The following is a 23,788-nucleotide window of genomic DNA, read 5'->3' on the forward strand; positions in this document are numbered from 1 at the left end:
CAGCTGTCAATCAAACTGTTTGTCAGCGGTAAAGTGAACGGAGTTTGTGATGGTGATGATAAACAAGGTTTTGTCTAGTTTGTGGAAATCATTTATTTATCCAGTTGATCCGCTATTGTTTTTCTTGTGGAAAGTTATTAGATAGTTTGTGCAGACGGTTAGACGTGGCGTGTGCATCTCTATTTACCGTCCGCTCTTCTAAACATCTAAGGAATTCCCACAAGAACAACAAAAGCGAAATAATGAAAATAATTAACACAAAATGGACAAAACATTGTTTATTAGGGACGGAACATCTGATACCGAGGCTTTAAAGCTTGTTTCACTTTTGTAACACTGGACTCAGTGTATCGGAGCTTATATTAAAGCAGCATGTGCGGGACTGATGAAGCTTTGGTGCTGTGTTTTATCTCACTCACTATATAAGAGACAATCAAACCAGGGTTACCCACCGTCCTGTAACATACACAATCCTTTATTTGGAGACTAAACGCCGCGTTCTGTATTGAACTGATACAGGACGCTTTGTTCCGTATTTTTATCAATGGGAGACTGTGGGAATTATATTAAGTAGTGTTCACTTTTATTCTTAGTAACGGTGTGTGTGCGCTGGTTATAGCAGCAGAACCTGTTTAATACACCGCTGTATGAGTAGCGCAGTGGGCAGAGTGCGTTGTTTTGCCTAAAATATGGTTCTGACTTATTATTATAAAGAATAAAAATAATAAATGTTAAACACCATAAATAAAACCTTTGTTCTCATGACTGTGTAAGGTGCCCCCCCCCTCTCTTATATAGTGAGTGAGATAAAACACAGCACCAAAGCTTCATCAGTCCCGCACATGCTGCTGCTTTAATATAAGCTCCGATACACTGAGTCCAGTGTTACATTTACATTTACATTTACATTTTCAGCATTTAGCAGACGCTTTTATCCAAAGCGACTTACACAATGAGCTGAACACAATGAGCAATTGAGGGTTAAGGGTCTTGCTCAGGGACCCAACAGTGGCAACTTGGTGATGGCGGGGCTTGAACCGGGAACCTTTCGTTTACTAGTCCAGTACCTTAACCACTGAGCTATCACTGGCCCTCAAAAGTGAAACAAGCTTTAAAGCCTCGATATCAAATGTTCCGTCCCTAATAAACAATGTTTTGTCCATTTTGTGTTAATTATTTTCCTTATTTCGCTTTTGTTGTTCTTGTGGGAATTCCTTAGATGTTTAGAAGAGCGGACGGTAAATAGAGATGCACACGCCACGTCTAAACGTCTGCACAAACTATCTAATAACTTTCCACAAGAAAAACAATAGCGGATCAACTGGATAAATAAATGATTTCCACAAACTAGACAAAACCTTGTTTATCGTCACCATCACAAACTCCGTTCACTTTACCGCTGACAAACAGTTTGATTGACAGCTGGTAAGCAACACGCACTTCCGGTTTATTGTCCCTACCTTTTCCGTTAGAAATGTGCGGCCGAGAAGTGCAAAACAAATTTACATTTTAGAAAACAAAATTACATATGCCGAAAACAAATTTACAAGTGCTGAAACACTTTTACATATGCCAAAACAAATTTACAAGTGCTGAAACACTTTTACATATGCCAAAACAAATTTACAAGAGCTGAAACACTTTTACATATGCCAAAACAAATTTACAAGTGCTGAAACACTTTTACATATGCCAAAACACATTTACAAACACTGGGTACCCAAGCACTTGTAAATTTGTTTTTGCTTTCGTTGTAAATTTGTTTTTGTTTTTTTGTAATTTTGTTTTCTGAAATGTAAATTTGTTTTGCACTTCTCGGCCACCGTAGATTACAACCCATTTTACTGCCAACAGTTCTCTATGGAGATTTCATGACTGTATCTTTGATTTTATGCACCTATTAGAAATCAATTTACCAGAAATAACCAAACATACAATATAAGTATTAAAGAATTAAAAAATCTGTTCTAGCGCCCAAATGGTGGAACGAACTTCCTCTGTCTGTCCGAACAGCTGAGTCTCTTGCTGTCTTTAAAAAACGATTAAAAACACACCTTTTTACTAAACACTTAGGCTGATTTGTACTTATTTACTAACACTTTATTCCAATCTTTTCCATTTAAAAAAAAAAAAAAAAAAGGCACTTTGGTTCTAACAGGTTTTAGCAAAGTTGTGTTCTTCGACTGTTGTCTATCTAAACTTAAGGAATGAAATGTTCACTATGGAAGCACTTCTGTAAGTCGCTCTGGATAAGAGCGTCTGCTAAATGCTGAAAATGTAAATGTAAATGTAAAGTGCTATGCAGAAATATCATTGGAAGAAGATCTTTATAAAAGCATGTGCCTATATAAAGACTGCTTTGAAATATTAAAGCATATGCATAGTTAATACAGCATGAGCACAGATGCCTGCTCTTGAAGGTGAAGGGTATGCAGTGGACTTGCAGTGTTATGTAACACTCAGTGTCCCACACACACACTATTCTACATCACACACTGTCCTTAAGATGAGTAGTGCAGTTAATGTAGTGTGGATGTTCAGTAGTTCTGTAACTACAAGTTATGTGTGCTGATAAAGAAGTGAAAGAACTACATTTTGCCTCCTTGTTTTCAGCACACTGTGTTTTTGTCATAGTAACTGCTGTAAAACATAAAGAATAATGACCAGTGTCCGTCGTGATGGATAAGCCAACCAGCTGTAGTAACATAGGAGCACTGCATTCCAAACTCACCCGAAGCTTTATTACATGTTTTGATGAAGATTAGGTACAGCAAACAGTGTTTTATTAGAGAAATCCACAATTAGAGATTCACAATATGGATAAACATAAGTGGACGTCTGACCATCAGACCTGGCCTTTGTACACAGGTACACAGTAAGGCTAAAACAAAAAGAGGGCCTTTTGTAAACTGTTACCATCAATTTTATATCAATTATTGTTTTCATACGTATGTTAGGAATGGGTGTGGCTGAAATACTTGAAATCAGTAATTATGAGGAACGTTCATATTTTTTGGCTATAACCTAGCTATGAGCGACAAAGCAGGATACAAAAGTATGTAGTATGTAACCAGTAACTACCTGTCCTGTCATGAATGTAACCAAAGTGTAAAACATGACGTTAAAATCCTAATAAATTAATAAATAATCACTTTATAAAATTTTTAATGATTATACAGTACTGTTTGTTTCCTGCTTAGAAAGCATCAAGAGGGGATTTACTGCATGATCAACACAAGACTAATAAAATTGTATGTGTTAACACTGATGGAAAAAGAATCATTAACACTTCTACACTGCCAGCAAACAGGATTCAATACGCTGCCCAGAAATGGCTTAGCAAAGGACTTTATTTTGCTTGCTCTGTTGGGATTTCTAAAATAGATATCAGTGCCACAGGGGGATTAAGTTAACGCTTTGGTGTTAGCTGTCAGCACGGCAAAGAGTTGGTCATTTCTATCACCACTGCTTCAGTCAACATTAAGCTGTATGTACAAACAGGTTGCGTTCACAGAGAGTGACTGTCTGATCTGAACTGGTAAAGTCACACACAGACAGAAAGCATGATACATGTGTGTTTATTAAAGATGGTAATGTTTTCAGTGTGTGCAGATGGGCTATTAGTATGAGGCTGTTCTATTTGCAGTACTATTACTTATACCACTCAGGACTTGTGTCTAATGCTGTACACAAAAAAAACTATTGAGTATCATATAATTACAGTAGGACGGCATGGTGGCTCGGTGGGTAGTACTGTTGCCTCACAGCAAGGAGGTCCTGGGTTTGATTCACAGGTGGAACGGTTGGGATCTTGGGACTCGGGAGAGTGCATGTTTTCCCCGTGTCTCCAGGTGCTCCGTTTTCTCCCACAGTCCAAAGACATGCTGTCAGGTTAATTCGAGATACTACAGCCCCCCCTCTAGGTGTGTGTGTATACGTGAGTGTGTGTTTGCCCTGTGATGGGCTGGCGACCTTTTCATAGTGTATCCTGCCTTTTGCCCAGTGAATCGGACCCACTGTGACCCTGAATAGGATGAAGGGGTGGTTAAACAGACAATGAATGAATAATTATAGACCATAATGTAATATTCCAGGGCAACACTATGCGATTTGGTCATATGATGTATATGTTAATACGTGATCTGGACTCCCTATCCACAGTTTTGCTTTTTCTCTGTACAAACCCTCACCAGTGAGGCTAAAAGAATCTGTTAGTCGTGGGCAGAGGTGGAGCTGGGTTAGCACAGTGGTGAGAGAGTGAGGTGACACCAGTAAGAGGATGTTAGAGGAGAAGTGGGACTGGACAATAATGAAACAGGTGGGCTAAGAAGGGGTTGATACAGGGAGCGATAAAGCCTAGCTTTGAGGATGCATGAAAGAAAGAACAGATAATATGGGGATATTAACACATATCCAGATTGACCATTCTGAGCTCAGTCAGTTACACTTAATACTCTAAACACTGCATTTCAACTAAACACATAGAATCTGATTGTCTAGAGAGACAAGGATCTTATATTATTATATTATTATATATACAGTGTATCACAAAAGTGAGTACACCCCTCACATTTCTGCAGATATTTAAGTATATCTTTTCATGGGACAACACTGACAAAATGACACTTTGACACAATGAAAAGTAGTCTGTGTGCAGCTTATATAACAGTGTAAATTAATTCTTCCCTCAAAATAACTCATTATACAGCCATTAATGTCTAAACCACCGACAACAAAAGTGAGTACACCCCTTAGTGAAAGTTCCTGAAGTGTCAATATTTTGTGTGGTCATCATTATTTCCCAGAACTGCCTTAACTCTCCTGGGCATGGAGTTTACCAGAGCTTCACAGGTTGCCACTGGAATGCTTTTCCACTCCTCCATGACGACATCACGGAGCTGGCGGATATTCGAGACTTTGCGCTCCTCCACCTTCCGCTTGAGGATGCCCCAAAGATGTTCTATTGGGTTTAGGTCTGGAGACATGCTTGGCCAGTCCATCACCTTTACCCTCAGCCTCTTCAATAAAGCAGTGGTCGTCTTAGAGGTGTGTTTGGGGTCATTATCATGCTGGAACACTGCCCTGCGACCCAGTTTCCGGAGGGAGGGGATCATGCTCTGCTTCAGTATTTCACAGTACATATTGGAGTTCATGTGTCCCTCAATGAAACGTAACTCCCCAACACCTGCTGCACTCATGCAGCCCCAGACCATGGCATTCCCACCACCATGCTTGACTGTAGGCATGACACACTTATCTTTGTACTCCTCACCTGATTGCCGCCACACATGCTTGAGACCATCTGAACCAAACAAATTAATCTTGGTCTCATCAGACCATAGGACATGGTTCCAGTAATCCATGTCCTTTGTTGACATGTCTTCAGCAAACTGTTTGCGGGCTTTCTCGTGTAGAGACTTCAGAAGAGGCTTCCTTCTGGGGTGACGGCCATGCAGACCAATTTGATGTAGTGTGCGGCGTATGGTCTGAGCACTGACAGGCTGACCCCCCACCTTTTCAATCTCTGCAGCAATGCTGACAGCACTCCTGCGCCTATCTTTCAAAGACAGCAGTTGGATGTGACGCTGAGCACGTGCACTCAGCTTCTTTGGACGACCGACGCGAGGTCTGTTCTGAGTGGACCCTGCTCTTTTAAAACGCTGGATGATCTTGGCCACTGTGCTGCAGCCTAGTTTCAGGGTGTTGGCAATCTTCTTGTAGCCTTGGCCATCTTCATGTAGCACAACAATTCGTCTTTTAAGATCCTCAGAGAGTTCTTTGCCATGAGGTGCCATGTTGGAACTTTCAGTGACCAGTATGAGAGAGTGTGAGAGCTGTACTACTAAATTGAACACACCTGCTCCCTATGCACACCTGAGACCTAGTAACACTAACAAATCACATGACATTTTGGAGGGAAAATGACAAGCAGTGCTCAATTTGGACATTTAGGGGTGTAGTCTCTTAGGGGTGTACTCACTTTAGTTGCCGGTGGTTTAGACATTAATGGCTGTATATTGAGTTATTTTGAGGGAAGAATAAATTTACACTGTTATATAAGCTGCACACAGACTACTTTTCATTGTGTCAAAGTGTCATTTTGTCAGTGTTGTCCCATGAAAAGATATACTTAAATATCTGCAGAAATGTGAGGGGTGTACTCACTTTTGTGATACACTGTATATATAAATATAATTATTTGACGTTGCAGGGGTATAAACCACCATTGCATACATATTTAGCAAATTATAAACAATAAAAAATTTTTAAAACAAGACAACTTATTACATATTCTATTCATTTTCTTTTTTTAGACATTATATGACCAGAAGCATGTGACCCTCCAACCAAAAATTAGCTGGACATCTTATTCCAAAACCTGAAAGCATTAAAATGAATTTACAGCGGCAATAAAAGCCTCTACTTTTTTTTTTTTTTGAAAGATTTTAGGGTGTGTCTGGTGAAAATGTATGGCCTTTTAATCAAAAGAGCATTTAAAAGATCAGGCTGTATTGTTTGGAAGAGGTTAGATTTGAGGCTCTTTGCAGGTCACTGGAGTTTTTCAACACCAAACTCAAACCATCAAACCATGTCTCCCTGTGTCTGCTTGGGTTTCCACCGGGTGCTCCAGTTTCCTCCACCAAGTCCAAAATCATGAAGTCAGGCCGCAAGTAGGGTCGGAGCCCTTAAATAGGGTCACTGTCCAAAACAGGTGACATTCTTTTAGTCATGATTGATCAGATTTTAGTTAAAACGATTAAGCTGTTTAAGTTTTGCTATTTTGTTGCTGGCTCCTTTGTCATCCTGTGTTTCCAACTGTTCTGTGCGTCTGTGTTTGCATAAAACGTGCAATTCCCAGCCTTATAGCCTAATTATTGCCTCACATCTCATTTTCCCTGAATCTATTCTGAACACTTATGAGCAAAACCGGTTTTGTCTGTTTTACATACATACTGTAATGATTCTGCTAACAAATGACGGTTATGTAACACTCTGTGTTCCCTGAAAGAAGTCAGATGAATGTGACTCCTTGACGGATCAGTAGGGGAATCTCCCATATGTTCTCAGCTAAGTCTGCATTTAAAACAAATACTTTCACTACTGCTATTAAAGATACAGTACATAAATATCAATCAGGTATTATATCAATTACAGGTATACATTATATCATATCAATTACAGGTATAACTTATATCATATCAATTACAGGTATAAATCTTCTTATTATATTCTGTCATTATTTGATAGCAGCAAGAAAAGAGCCACTGGACAGTCGGGGAAAGTTCATCCCAACACCTGGGTGCTATTTTACAGAAGAAGCATGAGGACATGTTTGTCTTTTTTTTACTCCTGTTGGCTCAAGTTACTAAAGAAAAACCAACCAATCACTAGCTTTACATTCAGTTCTTGAATGTACATTGCTAGTTTTAGTAATGTGAAGTGGGCACTCTAATATTGTTGCTGCCTGTTTTTGCCCAATAACAGGCCTTCATTTCTCAAGACAGTGGCCAATCTAGGAGAGTAAAGACTAACATGCCTTATTTGTAATTTTGTATAAAGTCAGACACTAATTTTTGTGCAACTCATGCAATCTCATTGGTCAGTGCACCTAGGGAAGACTTCTTCATTGTGTATATATGAAAACTTTACAGATGCCCTTGATTTCCATCACATCCCCTCCATGACCTCCTAGTCAGACAGCGGAGCACCTTCAGTAACAGACTCATTCAGCTCCGCTGTAAGAAGGAACGTTACAGGAAATCGTTTGTACCAACAGCGATCTCACTGTATAACTCATCCCCACTGTGCCGGGACATCATCTCTCACTGAGTTAATACCAGGACTATTAGGACAGACTCATGAAGCATGATCTGTCACTCTATTTATGTCATTGCACATCCATGGATATTTAATGCCCAAGACACTTTGTAATTTTTCTATTATTATTTTATTTACTTAATACTTTTTGTATTGTACCTTGAGCTGTTATAATACTTGACTTTCCCTCTGGGATTAATAAAGTGATCTATCTACAGTGTATCACAAAAGTGAGTACACCCCTCACATTTCTGCAAATATTTCATTATATCTTTTCATGGGACAACACTATAGACATGAAACTTGGATATAACTTAGAGTAGTCAGTGTACAGCTTGTATAGCAGTTATTCTTCTGAAAATAACTCAACACACAGCCATTAATATCTAAATAGCTGGCAACATAAGTGAGTACACCCCACAGTAAACGTGTCCAAATTGTGCCCAAATGTGTCGTTGTCCCTCCCTGGTGTCATGTGTCAAGGTCCCAGGTGTAAATGGGGAGCAGGGCTGTTAAATTTGGTGTTTTGGGTACAATTCTCTCATACTGGCCACTGGATATTCAACATGGCACCTCATGGCAAAGAACTCTCTGAGGATGTGAGAAATAGAATTGTTGCTCTCCACAAAGATGGCCTGGGCTATAAGAAGATTGCTAACACCCTGAAACTGAGCTACAGCATGGTGGCCAAGGTCATACAGCGGTTTTCCAGGACAGGTTCCACTCGGAACAGGCTTCGCCAGGGTCGACCAAAGAAGTTGAGTCCACGTGTTCGGCGTCATATCCAGAGGTTGGCTTTAAAAAATAGACACATGAGTGCTGCCAGCATTGCTGCAGAGGTTGAAGACGTGGGAGGTCAGCCTGTCAGTGCTCAGACCATACGCCGCACACTGCATCAACTCGGTCTGCATGGTCGTCATCCCAGAAGGAAGCTGACGCACAAGAAAGCCCGCAAACAGTTTGCTGAAGACAAGCAGTCCAAGAACATGGATTACTGGAATGCCCTGTAGTCTGACGAGACCAAGATAAACTTGTTTGGCTCAGATGGTGTCCAGCATGTGTGGCGGCGCCCTGGTGAGAAGTACCAAGACAACTGTATCTTGCCTACAGTCAAGCATGGTGGTGGTAGCATCATGGTCTTGGGCTGCATGAGTGTTGCTGGCACTGGGGAGCTGCAGTTCATTGAGGGAAACATGAATTCCAACATGTACTGTGACATTCTGAAACAGAGCATGATCCCCTCCCTTCGAAAACTGCCTTGCTGAGGAAGCTGAAGGTAAAGGTGATGGACTAAACCCAATTGAGCACCTGTGGCGCATCCTCAAGTGGAAGGTGGAGGAGTTCAAGGTGTCTAACATCCACCAGCTTCGTGATGTCATCATGGAGGAGTGGAAGAGGATTCCAGTAGCAACCTGTGCAGCTCTGGTGAATTCCATGCCCAGGAGGGTTAAGGCAGTGCTGGATAATAATGGTGGTCACACAAAATATTGACACTTTGGGCACAATTTGGACATGTTGATTGTGGGGTGTACTCACTTACCGTATGTTGCCAGCCATTTAGACATTAATGGCTGTGTGTTGAGTTATTTTCAGAAGACAGTAAATCTACACTGCTATACAAGTTGTACACTGACTACTCTAAGTTATATCCAAGTTTTATTTCTATAGTGTTGTCCCATGAAAAGATATAATGAAATATTTGCAGAAATGTGAGGGGTGTACTCACTTTTGTGATACACTGTATCCATCCATCCATCCATCCATCCATCCATCCATCCATCCATCTAACCCTTATGTAACACGTTCCAAAATGTCAGGACAAGGCAGGTCTGTGAATTAATGTTTTGTTACCAATAAAGTGGTGAATATGTACCAAGTGATCCTGTCAAACAGTATTGACTATTGGTGTGGTGTCAGACTGGCTATAAATGTTTGCAATATAATGTCTTTATAATGTCTATCCTGAAGGCACATTCAAGTGTTGAAATACTGTCATTTAAAGTGGTATGAAAGCCCAGTTTTAATTTATTGCCAGCTTTAATTTATTGCTCCTTCAGGTCTTAAGGTTTTATAACATATTTTTTTCTTTCCCATGTAGCGGCAGTCTCTGATAAAGTATTGTTGGTTGGGAATTTGAATATTTATATTGCCTCTGATGGTTTGCCTAAGAATGTTTGAACACTAATCATTTCTGAATTACTCTTTAAGCTCCACAATTTTGAGTCAATAAATATTCTCAAATAATCCTCAAATAATATTGAAATTATTTGAGGACAATAAGAATTATATGCTTTTTAGATTTTTTATTGTTGCTTATTCAGTAGTTATATTACAGTGTCTAAATATTAATGATATTTCTGGTAGTGCACTATACCATTTAGTACAGTTACACCAACAAGGCAAAACTTTATGACCACTGACAGGTGAAGTGAATAACCCTGATTATCTCTCCATCACGGCACCTGTTAGTGGGTGGGATATATTAGGCAGCAAGTGAACATTTTATCCTCAAAGTTGATGTGTTAGAAGCAGGAAAAATGGGCGAGTGTAAGGATTTGAGCGAGTTTGACAAGGGCCAAATTGCGATGGCTAGACGACTGGGTCAGACGATCTCCAAAACGGCAGCTCTTGTGGGGCGTTCCCGGTCTGCAATGGCCAGTATCTATCAAAAGTGGTCCAAGGAAGGAACAGTGGTAAACCGGCGACAGGGTCATGGGCAGCCAAGGCTCATTGACCCCCCAATCTCAATCCAATCAAGCATCTGTGGGATGTGCTGGACAAACAAGTACGATCCATGAAGGCCCCACCTCTCAATTTACAGGAGTTAAAGGATCTGCTGCTAACGTCTTGGTGCCAGATACCACAGCACGTGCACCTTCAGGGGTCTAGTGGAGTCCATGCCTCAACGGGTTAGGGCTGTTTTGGCAGCAAAAGGGAGACCAACACAATATTAAGAAGGTGGTCATAATGTTATGCCTGATCGGTGTGTGTGCCATTTTGGATGCAGCCAAAATTACAAAACACATTAAAATGTGTTTTGACAGTTGTGGTTATTATGTAGTAAATTATTGTGAATTTAAGGATTATTAAACAAGTTATTGTAAAATAATGTCATATGTCTCATGGAATTATTACATTATTTTGCAAAAAAAGGAATGTGCACTAAGAATGAATCAAATTTAATGTAATTAGTTTAGATCTAGGCTGGTTGCCTATTGCATAATTCCTGGCTGCACTACACCTACACATGACCGGGCTCCATGTAGGTGTTTTTGTAATGCTTAAGCTAAAAATCTTTAACAATATGTGCTGTTAGTGAAGAGGTCATTTACTAATAAGGACAAACACTGCTGTAATAAAGAGAAAGGACCGATTTTAAAGTGGAACTACTTTCTGAAATGAGGATTTGTGATTTTAATTGAAAATCAATACTGAAATCATAGAGCCACAGCAGGACTCAGCTCCCAAACCGACAAGTTCAGCAGCAGTGAAATAAGGGACACAGAACTAAAGACAAGGTTAATTAAAGCAGGAATACTGCATGTGTGTTTGTGTGTGTGCTTGTGCATTGCTTTTCAGATGTGATCCTGGTCTTCTATGTATCCACATTTTCTGACTGGACTTGGGTTATGCAGTAGACTAGCAGATGTGCACTTACAGGAAATAAAGTAAGTCTAGAAGGAAATGAGGTGGTTAAAAATTACAACCCCAAATCAGAAAAAGTAAGGACAGGATGGAAAATGCAAATAAAAAACCCTGCAGTGTTTCCTACATTGGCTTTTATTTTATCTGGCTTTATTTTATTGGCTTTTATTTTATGAACCTGAGATATTTCATGGTTTGTCTGGTCAATTTTATTTAATTTGTTAATTTACACCCACTCCTGAATTTCAGGCCTGAAACACATTCCAAATAAATTGGGAAGGTAAAACATTTACCACATTGTAATGTTGCCGTTCCGTCTCACAGCACTTAAAGATGTTTTAGCACCAAATATACCAAATGATGAAGTGTTTCAGGTGTTATTTTATCTCATTCTTCTTGCAAGCATGTCTTATGGTGCAACAGTATGGGATTGTCGTTGTTACATTATTATTTTTTTTAAATTCTTCATGTATTCTCTGTTGGGGACAGATCAGGACTGCAGGCAGGCCAGTCCAGTACGTGTACTCTCTTCATGGTCTGCAATGAAATAAAAGTCAAAGTAAATGTTAGAAACACTGTGTTTATTTTTTATTTGCTGTCCTAACTTTGTATAACAAAAGCATTTGAGTAGTTTTTTTTAAGGTTTTACTCTCCAGTCCATTACTTTAAAGTGTAACATCATTAGAGCACACCCGCCATGGGACACCATCCACCACACCAGACAAAATAACATTGTAAAGCTGTAAAGAGCTAAAAGAAAAGAAGACCTGAGCATACCTGTTTCGTAGGTTAACTTAATCTGGCAGATCAACTCAATAAACGTAAAATATCTCATACAGAACCACAATTCCAAAAAGGAATAGTATAAAAAAAAAAAAAACAGCAAGGGCCGCTCAGTAAAACATGCTAACACACCAGAGCTGACATTTCAAACTCGTCGGTTCGAAAATCAGCTCTGCCATCCGGCTGGGCTGGCCGGCTACATGAAGATCGATTTTTTAGTTTATACAGGGTGGGAACCGGAGGGGACCTCATAACTGATGCAATCACAACCTCTGCTGACTGATTGAGAGCGCCTGCACAGAGTCGAGAGATAATGTAGACAGGGTGTGGCTCTCTGTACACAAAGCTGATCCACATATGAACTCGCCTCGTGCAGGTGAAAAGATGCAGTCGGCTACTGCACACGTGTCAGAGGGGGCGTCTGTTAGTCTCACTCCTCTCAATCAGGAGTGGAGATCAGCATCAGTAGAGAAGAAGCGCAATGCAATCCAGTAATTGGATGCGACTAGATCGGGAGGAAAATTGGAAAAAATGCTACAAAAAAAAAAAAATTTTTTTAACCAATATTCAATTCAAAACAATGTGAAGACAGGATTTATTTATTGCTGTAAGTTAATCAACTTTATAGTTCTTGTATATATTTACTTAGTTTAAATCTTATGGCTATGATACGTTTGTCTGCAACCCATGCTGTGTACCCAGAGTCACCCTCATGACAGGTGTCATTAACATTTTGGAACTGTGTTTGTACCTTCTCATGTAAAACTATTTAAACTAAAGGTACAAAACACCCTTTGCTTACCCTTTGATTACAAGTTTCCCCCAGTAATAAGCAAATGTACAAAATAGGACTTCTATTTCCGAGAATGGAAAAAGTCAACATTTTATTATTTATTATTACTCTAATGCGATTGTCATCGGCTGCTCCTTTCTGAACATGTAATTTCAGAGGTAACTGAGAAGAGCAGCAGGCAGTCTAATCAATAATGGGGCGGAAATGTTATTGTGACAAACACAAACATCACATCATTCTCCTATGAGTTAGCATTGTCTTACCTGTTACCTGGTTTAATTAAATTGCTTTAAAATAGTGCATTGTCTTGCGCTCTGTGTAGAGTATCTGTCAAAATTCTGTTTTGAAGTTGAAGTGGTCAAAAACTCCTTTATACAAATTCCAAAATATTCACGACAAGAAATAAAATGCTTATGAAACAGAAAGCAGTGATTGGTAAGCTGTCTTTACTGGTATTTATTGGAAACAGTACATGCAGACTCAACACAGAAAGAACCCGGAATCTAACCCAGGATCACAGAGCCATCAAAGCTCAATTTGTGAATACTGTACATTTAACCTGATCAACCAGCACAATAGTGCAGCAGGTAGTGTGAATTCTGCATAGTCCCAGGGCCCTGGGATCAATCCTTACGTCTTGTCATTGTCAATGAGGGGTTGACATGTGTCTATGTGGTTTTTCTGCTGGCTGCTGTAAATTGCCCATAGGTGTGGCATCCTATCCATGCAATATTACTGTTTCCAGGTAGAATCTGATTAGCATGAATGCTCAATAAGGTTTTAGAAAGAAATTAATTTGTTTGAATCATTTACTAAACTTTGTTTCACATAAATCAACACCTGTCCTCAGAATACATGTTATCTGGGAAGAAGGTTTGGCTGTTCTTCTTATTGTGGGTGAGTGAATTCTGTTCCATCTTTGTGCCCAATGTTACTGTTACCAGACCCACCCTCATCACAATGTCATTAGTGAAAATAAGTGTATAAATATACCTCACATTCAGTTGCGACAGTAAAGGTTTGGAATATTTGTCAAGTCAAGTCAAAAGGAACCGGACTCAGCAGGGACCCCATCCTCCTTGGGTGGCCTGGAGGATAATTTAAATAAATATAATTTACACAAATGATACATGTACAAAATTAAATTAAACTAAAAGTTATAACTAGCAAAAATAATAATGTAAAGAACTGGAGTTCTTCATTATTCAGTGCAGTCTGTAATAAAGTCTGTAGTGGGTTCTTGACATTTTTGGTGCAAACATGGCAGGTTTCCATCACATCTAGCAGAAGCAGCATTCTTGGCACGGCAGTCTCGACTTGCAGGATTTAACCTCAGGTGGGTAATATCAGGGCCGCTCAGGTGGCGCAGCGCTAAAGTACGCTAGCTCACCAGAGTTGGGTTTCTAGATACGTCGTATCAAAACTCAGCTCTACCTTCCCGACTGGGTTGGGCTGCAGCATGAACAACGTTTGGCTGTTGTTCAGGGGCTTAGTGGTAGAGTCGGAGCGTAGGTCCTCATAACTGGTACAACCCCGGCCCCTGCTGGTTGACTGACGGTGCCTGCACAGGGCTGAGGATTAACATTGAGAGGGGCGTGACCCTCCGTGCGCAGTGTCTCTCGCTGTATGAACTCGGCTCATGCAGGTGAAAAATGCAGGCTGTACTGGCTGCGTGCCGGAGGGGGCGCAAGTCAGTTGAGTGGCGTCCTCAGTCAGCGGCAAAAAGGGTTGAATCAGTATAGAGGACTCAATCAGGGTAATTGGACACGATTAGAATGGGGATAAAAGTTGGGGGGAAAAAGTGAAAAAAAAAAAAAAAGTTAAATATATGTTCTTCTGAGAATAGCGTGAGACTCCAGCACCCCTAATTATTACAGCATAACTAAAAGGGAGAGAGAGCAGGTAACAAAGTCATGAAGGCTTTCACAAGAAACCTGAGTGATCAGACAAGAGAGGCAGAACGACAGCAACCTAACATCATAACATAGTTAGAACATTTTGTAAAAGGCAATAAAACAATCTGTGAACTGTTCATTCTCTTATTGGTTATTTTGAATTCAGTGCCTGCAACACACTCAAAATAGTTGGTACTATGAACACTGTGACTAAATGAACTTTGACTGAGAGAGTGGAATCTTGTTTTTTTTCTTCTTTTCTCAGCTTTTCTGACATTTTTGATTGTGCCATCATGTTTTAATAGAAACTTTATGTTAACTGCCTGAATTAAATAATACAAGAATAAATTAAAATGAATTTTTACAAGGACTACATTCATGTTAAATAAGTTTGTTCATTAAATAGGTAAAATTGTGGATGTTTACAATATGTGCTGCATTTTAACTTTTTACTAAGTTTCCTTTGTGTTACATCAGAATTTACATTATAAATCTGTGAAACATAAACACACATTTTTATTATTTGTTTGACAGATTTCAGTACAAGGAATTGTGACAAATATGTTTTTACTCGTATTGTGTTTATGCAGCGGATAGAGATTTGGCTGCAACACACTTCCTATCTCCTTTCTTATGAGACAGCATGAGAGGACAAGAGGGTGATGGAGAACACCAGGGTAAGACAGACAGGACAGGCCGATTAAAACAGTTGGCTCGAATAAAGACAGAAGTAAACAATAACAACATGTCTGATCATTTTCAATTTAGCTCATGTTTCTCGCTGATCTATTCAAACCTTGTAGCTCTTTGACAGGAAGTTGTTTTATTTTAGAGATCCTCTCACAGGAACATTAATCAGTTTCATTCTGTATTCTTTTGTTAGTGCTTCCCTTGGGGTACAGATCTAATATTACATCCTTCAGCACCACATAGCATATTTATATACACCGATCAGCCATAACATTAAAACCACCTCCTTGTTTCTACACACACTGTCTATTTTATCAGTTCCACTTACCATATAGAATCACTTTGTAGTTCGACAATTACTAACTGTAGTTCATCTATTTCTCTGCATGCTTTGTTAGTCCTTTTTAATGCTGTTCTTTGATGGTCAGGACCCCCACAGGACCACCACAGAGTAGGTATTATTTAGGTGGTGGATGATTCTTAGCACTGCAGTGACACTGACATGGTGGTGGTGTGTTAGTGTGTGTTGTGCTGGTATTGTGTCTGATCCACTCATACCAGCACAACACACACTAACACACCACCATCATGTCATTGTCACTGCAGTGCTAAGAATCATCCACCACCTAAATAATACCTGCTCTGTGGTGGTCCTGTGGGGGTCCTGACCATTGAAGAACAGGGTAAAAGCAGGCTAAACAGATATGTAGATAAATAGATGGACTACAGTCAGTAATTGTAGAACTACAAAGTGCTTCTATGTGGTAAGTGGAGCTGATAAAATGGACAGTGAGTGTAGAAACAAGGAGGTGGTTTTAATGTTATGGCTGATTTCTCTGTGTCCTACAGACACTGTATCCTCATAATCAAATCATGACTAATGCAATCATGACATGACTAACACTAATAAGCAGTCATACAGACTAAGTCAATTAAAAAAGAGACTGACAGATCATCAATGAGAACTAATTCTGTTTTGGGCAGTTTATTCAGAGAAACTTCAGACAGAAATAGGATGCCCTCTGCTGGTGGTCATTAATTTATAGTCATTAATTGTTGGGTTTCTTATAAATCAATAAAGCTGCAAGTACGTTTTCATCATAGTCGACATGGGTCCAGGGGACCCGGGTTTAATCCTCACCAAGCCATGTCCATGTTTATTTCCTTTCTCCTTACTGCATTGTTTGGTGCCAAACCCAACATGGCTAGAACCAGAATTGAGTAAAAAACAAATACTGTAGTTGAATACAGTATTTGTTGGTAGAACCCCCAATTCGACTGCAGCTTTATCCTCACTGCATCTGCCAAACCCAGATTTGTCTGACAGGCTACCAGATGAAGGTAATTCATGACCCATAACACAAGAAAGTGTTTGCACTTCTTTATAGTCCAGCAATTGTATGCATTACACCACAGGCTGACTACTGGCATTGCACATTGTGGCCTTAGACTTAGGATACTTAACCTTGGAAAAAAAAAAGAAGCTTCTGAAAAACAATTTTCGTGTTGACATTGTGCATGAGACTGTAATCACATATGTGGACACCTGACCATGAGGTTGTTGAACATCCCATTCCAAGACCATGGGCATTCATACAGAGTTGGCCCAGCCTTGATGACTATAACCTTTTTAACTTAACTTTTTAAAGAATCACTTTTAATGTGAAGCACTGATGAGAAGAAGTTGAATGAGAACATTTAGGCACTAATCCAATTATTCCCAAAGGTGTTCAATGGGCTAGAAGTCCGAGATCTGCAGGCTACATACATAAGACAAATACAAAGACAAATTCCAAGCTAAAATTAGGTTTATTAAATGTATAAAAATACAATATTAACAAAAAATTGTTTAGAAAAATTATAAAGAGAACATTTTTAAAGGCAATTCACCTTGTTGGTGACATCAAGATTTTAAAAAGCATGTTTATGTATTTGTATGTGACACTTTGGTGAATGATGTTGAATGAAGCTGTGCGAGATCTTCATGAGGAATTCCTTTAACTCCTTCTTCCCAGACTCCACACAGACAACTTGCTCGAGCCAGATGAGGAGCATAAACCACCTCTAATTTTCGGGCGGCACTAGTCTGCTCCCCAGATCTCACGGTGCCCTCCTGTCTCCTCAGCATGAGCCGAACCAGTACCTGGTTAGCCCAAATAATTCCCATAGCAGGAAGGACTTTACTTCCTACCAACCTGAGAGTGGGCGCAAAGAGATATGTTAGAAAGTCAGCTCTTCTTTAGTCTCTGATAAGAAACATTTAACCAAAGGACACTCCCCCCAAATGAATGTGACATTTCTTTAAAAACTGCATAGGGATATTACTCTATGCATAGGGATATTAGGGATGGGGGGGTGGGGCGGGTGTGTGACTATCCCAGCTTTTCAATGGGCACAAGGCACACAGTAACACCCTGGACGGGGTGCCAGTCCATCGCAGGGCAGACACACACACATACACACACCCATTTACCTATAGGGCAATTCAGTGTCTCCAATTAACCTGACTGCATGTTTTTGGACTGTGGGAGGAAACCGGAGTTCCCAGAGGAAACCCCCACATACACGGGGAGAACATGCAAACTCCGCACAGAAAGGACCCGGACCGGCCCGCCTGGGGATTGAACCCAGGACCTTTTTGCTGTGAGGCGACAGTGCTACCCACTAAGCCACCATGCTGCCCGCATTGGGATATTAATTACAGAAAATGTAACATTATATTTAAATGAATATTATATTATACATGTAGAGTATACCTATAATTTTGTAATACCACAGACAGAACAAACACTGGAAGTTTGTACCTCATGAATTAAAGATAATTATATATTGTGTAATGCAGCTTTAATTTTTCAGATTGATTTTGGACCTTTTCTACCTTGACAAAGTTTTTTAGTTGCCAATATCAAGCGGGCAGCACGGTGGCTAAGTGGGTAGCACTGTGGCCTCACAGCAAGAAGGTCCTGGGTTCGATCCCCAGGTGGGGCGGTCCGGGTCCTTTCTGTGTGGAGTTTGCATGTTCTCCCTGTGTTCTCTGCATGGGTTTACTCCGGGTGCTCCGGTTTCCTCCCACAGTCCAAAGACATGCAAGTGAGGTGAATTGGAGACACTAAATTGTCCATGACTGTGTTCAATATAAACTTGTGAAATAATGAACCTTGTGTAATGAGTAACTACCGTTCCTGTCATGAATGTAACCAAAGTGTAAAACATGACGTTAAAATCCTAATAAACAAACTAATATCAAGCTGGATTTAATATTTTCTACATCTTCAACCCATCTTTAGTGAGGGTTCTTTCTTTCTGTCATTTACAGATGTAAAGAAATATTTACCCATAATCACAACGGCCCGGATTTGGCCCATCCACAACATCTGTTACCTAATAAATAAAAAATTATTACATTTTAAACAAGATTAATATTGCTTATGTTGCATTTATAAAGATGTAGTGATAATAAGTTACTCCTTATTATGAAAATGTGTTTAGTGTAATATATTGAAATTGACCTGGTTAATACAGAAAACAGGTGCATTGTATTCATGGCTGAGCCGATGGAGTGCAGCAGATAAGGCCATCAGGTGACGCGCTCTCTTTATAGCTTCGTTAGCCTGAAACTCACTCCGAAACAGAGCAGCCACAGAGTCGAGCACCACAAGTCGTACCAGACCTCGTTCCAACAGTGTACGGACACGCTGAGATACGCACGTCTGCAGGGCTTCCTGTAGATACACACAAAGCAATGAACTCATTTTCAAATATCTGCACATTTTAAAGTGTAATAATCAGGGGTGTCATTACAGCGGGGTGTTTCTCAACTGTTTTATTTATCCTTATCAGGTTGCGGCTGGTCTGGTTTCACCAGGAAACACTGGGGACAAGACAGAAATACCATGGACAGGGTACCAATGCAACACAGGGTTTTGGCCACCCCCCTCCCCATATAGCCAATTGTCTGTGAAAACACCCCACCGGCTGATAAGGTGGCCATTTCTTTGAAGATATACCACTGTTCCAAGTTTTTTTTCCATTTGTGAATAATGGCTCTCACTGCTGTTCGCTTGAGTCTCAGTGCCTTAGCAATAGCTTTGCAACGCATTCTAGAGTGATAGATTTCAATGACTGATTATGTTTCACATCTGTATTTGAATATCTTTAAAGTGTGGCATCATGTGCTGCTTTCTGAGACATCCTAGTCAGCTTCAAGTTCTATTTTAGCAATGTTTAGATTCAACAGTGTGGCAATAATCGCGTCTGGGTGTGGCTAGTGAAACTGAACCCAACAGTCAACTAAACTGATTGGCCAACTGGTTGATTTAGTAGCTAAGAGGGCAATTACTTTTTCACACAGGGCCAGGTAGGGGTGAATGATTTCATTAAATTTCCCTCAATTCATGAAGTAATCATTTTTTTATTATAAATTTTATGCATTTTAAATTTTATGCCCATTGTCATGTAGTCAATTTGTCTTCTGCTGCTGGGGATTCCTGTTTTTTTTTTGCAGTTGAGGAGGGTATATTGCTGCTCAGGCCTTCTTTGACCCGCGCACAGCCCTTAACGGAACCCTTTTCCCCATGCACTATGCATAGGCGCCTCTATCCGCCAATCAGGGTCCTTACACAGCGTTTGAAAACCCTGCCCACATATTCCAGTCATCCCTCCCTGCAGGTACTGCCAATTATGCCCAGGAGTTCAGAATCTCGGCGCTGGTGTGCTAGCGGAATATCCCGCTGCGCCACCTGGGCGTCTTAGTAATCATTTTTAAAATAAGCATTTTGTGTTTACTTGGGTTATATTTGTCTAATATTAAATATAGTTTTGATGATATAAAACATAAAAGTGCAAAGATATGTTCCAATATTTATTGTAGTTTGTATTTATTGTACAGTACTTTGTTACTCTATGTGGTTGCATTATTGTGGATTATTGTGCCTATACCACAACAAAATTTACATGAGGAAATATAGGCTTACCAGGTCAGCAGTGTGCTCAATGTAGATGTTGTCACTGAATCGAATGCTGCGAATCAGAGCCGGTGAGACATCCAGGCGTAGTCGTGACTGCTGACTGATTAGCTGCCTTAACCTTTTGATAGGAAAAGGATCTTCCGTGCAGATATACACAGCTCCTGTCCATGCATTAAATCAAACTTATGACTAAAAACTGAAAATTAGCATAATGAAAGGTAAATAAATAAATAATAACTACTTTTTGTTATAATGCTGCCTAAATTTGGCTTACCTGATCCGAGTCCCCCGTGCTCACGTGGATACTGAACAGACAGTGAAAGCTGCAGACCAAACTGGGTCTTTCCAGCAGCGCTCTCGCCTGCTAATTCTGTTATTCCTTGCAGTGGGAGACCCCCACGCAACAGGCCATCCAAAACAGGACATGCAAATGAAAGTCTGTGTCCAGGCTCCAAGGAAGGAAATTCTCCACGTGTCAGCTGCAAAGCTGTAAAGAGCATGTGTGAACACAACGATTCATAACTGAACACTTTGCTTGTTAAAGTGAGTACTGGTTAATGCTATTAGCAGCATACTGCTGTGTGGAAAGCATAAAATAATGGAATATGTTCTTCCTTAAAAGTTTAACCATATGATGTATTTGTTCCAGTGAAACAGCAGCCAAGAGAACAGCTCTTACAAACACTTAAACCTAGAAAATCACCAGCCTGGGTGCATTTATCATATCTTTTGTGCACAAAAGGGGGCCTTAAGGGTGTTAAGCCATTTCAACATGGTATTTCTACATTAAACAATGTTCCTTCGTTGTGTGTATATGTTTTGGTGTAATTCAGTTTCTGAGTAGTGACATGGGTTTGGGTTCTGTTTTTTTTCCAGCCCTGTTTAATTATATAACGTTGGTCCAGCCACTCTCTTTCTGCTTTTTCTTTGTTTAGGTAATAAGCAATGAACTGTAGTCAACCTTAGGGGTGCCAATTCTGGAACAGGGGTTTCTTTCTTACACAGCAGTCTCTAAACCACACCTGGGCATTGTACGGCCTCCAAGCCACATCCGGCCCGTTGGGTGTCTCTGACCGGCCCGCATGAGGTCAGTGGTAATTAGAAATAAGATGTAGATAAATATACGTCATACATGCAATACATTAGCATTGTTTTTATTTTAAAAGGAACCCTGTTATTTTTCCAGTTTACCTAAATTAGTACGTGCTTGTGTGTGAGTGTTATCCAGCTTTAACACAAAATGTAACACAAAATGTATGACTTTTTAACAAGACATAAAGCCGTGTGTTTAGTTTGTGGCGACCAGATCACAGTGTTTAAGGATTGCAATTTAAATCGCCATTATGGTACTAAACACACAGAGAAACACAAGTACTTGTACGATGCAGAGTGCTCACATCGGAACTGCAAAAGCAACAAGGAAGTTTTACACGTGAGTTCAGCATATTGGTCCGGCCCTCCACAACAGTCCCAGTTTCTCATGTGGCCCCTTGCAAAATTTAAAAAAGCTTGCCTGACTGTGAACAGTGGCACATGTGATCCAGGAGTTTCTCATTTGTGGCAAGCCTGTTTTTGATGGAACTTAAATTACATTTTACAATCTAAGAAAATTTCCTTTAGTGTTATGGTGGCAGGTTGAATTTTCTTGACAACCTACTAGTAGAAAGACTACAGTTTACTTTTCTTGGACAGTTCATTAGTGAGTGATGGACACATGTGGGGCCTTAAGTTACCTTAAATGGTTCCAATTGACTGATTCACTTTCTGAGAACTGTATAAAGACTTTTCCCAAGACCCTTCAGGACGGGATTGTAAAACAACTGACATAGAAATTGGGCTATGTGACAAGTGAATACGAACCTGGTGTTGGTTGACAGTGCAAAAATGGTATATATAGCACTTGTAATTGTTAGATTATATGCTAATTAAGACAGGGCTAAATACGTTAAATTGGATTTGAAATCGGACCAGTTAAGGCTGGTAATGGTAGACTTTTAACAGAGTAGATTTACCTGTAACAGGTGGTACTGTGCGGTAAACAGCGGACACTGCAGTATGTAGTTGCAGGACTTCGGACTTGGACAGATGGAGCAGTTTCTGTACATCAAGAACTGAAAGACTTAAAAGATCCTTCGCTGATCTAACACTGGCTGAGAAAAATGACAAATGGATTACCAAAAATACTACTGTCCATACCCAAACCTAACTACATATATATACATATATAGTAACTTACACACTTTTACCTCTTTTTAAAGCATTAATAATCTTTGGACTGAGATCAAGTTTTTCCCAGTCCATTGCATCTCATGATACTATTTCTGTTTCTAAAATCATAAACATTAAAGAAACATGTTTAATATATAAATATGTAAGAGAAAATCCCCCGATGACAGTCAAGATTTGTTTTTTCCAGAATTACAGTCGAAAAACACCACAATAAAAGTCCCGTATTCCCTTTAAAGTACGGATAAGCACAACACCATTGTATGATATATACATTGATCAAATATATAAGAAAACACTAGAAATAAGACGTTAATGTGTTGTTTTGTCTGTGTAGTATAAGTTAATTTCAGAAACATGAAAATAAATCTTAATCAAAGAACTCGGGCACTTTTGAAAGAGCGCGCTTTAGGAAGAAAGAAGTACTGCTCTAGCAATGGTATGCGCCAGTGAAGGGGGTTCAGGTTGTAGTGAATTATTCGTTTTTCATACACAAGCGTCTAAATAATAACAATGACAAAGTAAACATGGAAAATAACCGTAAATTTCAACATACGTAGGTTACAAATTCAAGCAACGTACCTAAATTAAATTTAAAACCATATGAGTTTTCACTTACCCCTCCGAGTGATAACTTAGACCGTCCCTAGTCCATCACTGCATCTGTTTGAGTAAGAAAACTATGTTCTGTCAGTGCTGAAACAAAACGCTGAAGGAGTTAGCTGACATTTGATTCAGAATTCGCTTGAAATTGAACACCCTTGATGGAAAACTTGCTTATTAATTAAGTCTATCGAAGATATTGGTTTGTAGAGTTTACTTCCGTGGCCGGTGAGTGGCTAATTAGCAACTAGAGCATCTCTTAATGTATTGTTTGCTAACTAGTAGCAACACTACAGCTGTAGTACTAGGTTACTTTACAGACTGCGTACTAGCGTACTAGTGTACTAAATAGTATGCCATAAAAGGTG

General features: G+C 39.8%; 3 protein-coding genes across 5 annotated transcripts in view; 2 read left to right on the forward strand and 1 right to left on the reverse strand.

The window, feature by feature from the left end:
- Positions 1-15,678, forward strand: part of ppp1r13bb (protein phosphatase 1, regulatory subunit 13Bb) — a 107,487-nt gene extending 91,809 nt beyond the window's left edge. The window contains exons 22-23 of one of the 2 annotated variants that reach the window (XR_010013733.1): positions 11,398-11,486; positions 15,525-15,678. The gene's annotated coding sequence lies outside the window, so the exon portion shown is untranslated. Of the gene's footprint in view, positions 1-11,397; positions 11,487-13,889; positions 13,937-15,524 lie in introns of those variants that run through there. The other variant, XR_010013734.1, reaches the window with a different exon arrangement.
- A 1,561-nt stretch (positions 15,679-17,239) lies between these two features.
- On the reverse strand, positions 17,240-22,964 carry xrcc3 (X-ray repair complementing defective repair in Chinese hamster cells 3). Of its 2 annotated transcripts, XM_063001354.1 has the most exons (8): positions 22,838-22,964; positions 22,604-22,741; positions 20,866-21,078; positions 20,598-20,752; positions 19,134-19,346; positions 18,959-19,005; positions 17,515-17,819; positions 17,240-17,384 (listed from the first exon to the last, which is right to left on the reverse strand). In XM_063001354.1, the coding sequence occupies exons 1-7, from the start codon at positions 22,890-22,892 to the stop codon at positions 17,549-17,551; spliced, it is 1,092 nt and encodes a 363-aa protein (XP_062857424.1). In that variant the 5' UTR covers positions 22,893-22,964; the 3' UTR covers positions 17,240-17,384; positions 17,515-17,548. The 2 variants fall into 2 exon arrangements, with proteins under 2 accessions (XP_062857424.1, XP_062857423.1); XM_063001353.1 differs by lacking the exon at positions 17,240-17,384 and having other exon boundaries at positions 17,415-17,819.
- A 559-nt stretch (positions 22,965-23,523) lies between these two features.
- Positions 23,524-23,788, forward strand: part of brf1b (BRF1 RNA polymerase III transcription initiation factor subunit b) — a 133,418-nt gene continuing 133,153 nt past the window's right edge. Inside the window, exon 1 of the mRNA XM_063002214.1 lies at positions 23,524-23,648. The gene's annotated coding sequence lies outside the window, so the exon portion shown is untranslated. The remainder of the gene's footprint in view (positions 23,649-23,788) is intronic.

Source organism: Trichomycterus rosablanca, chromosome 9 (genome assembly GCF_030014385.1).
Source record: "Trichomycterus rosablanca isolate fTriRos1 chromosome 9, fTriRos1.hap1, whole genome shotgun sequence".
NCBI lineage: Eukaryota > Metazoa > Chordata > Actinopteri > Siluriformes > Trichomycteridae > Trichomycterus > Trichomycterus rosablanca.

What these genes read in the sequence shown, in the direction of transcription:
- xrcc3 (XM_063001354.1), bottom strand. Translation starts at nt 22,892, where the DNA reads ATGGACTGGGAAAAACTTGATCTCAGTCCAAAGATTATTAATGCTTTA. An exon ending in GCACGGGGGACTCGGATCAG is followed by an intron (nt 20,753 to 20,865) that starts GTAAGCCAAATT and finishes ATGCATGGACAG; the next exon opens with GAGCTGTGTATATCTGCACG. An exon ending in CTGTTTTCTGTATTAACCAG is followed by an intron (nt 19,006 to 19,133) that starts GTCAATTTCAAT and finishes TTTATTTATTAG; the next exon opens with GTAACAGATGTTGTGGATGG.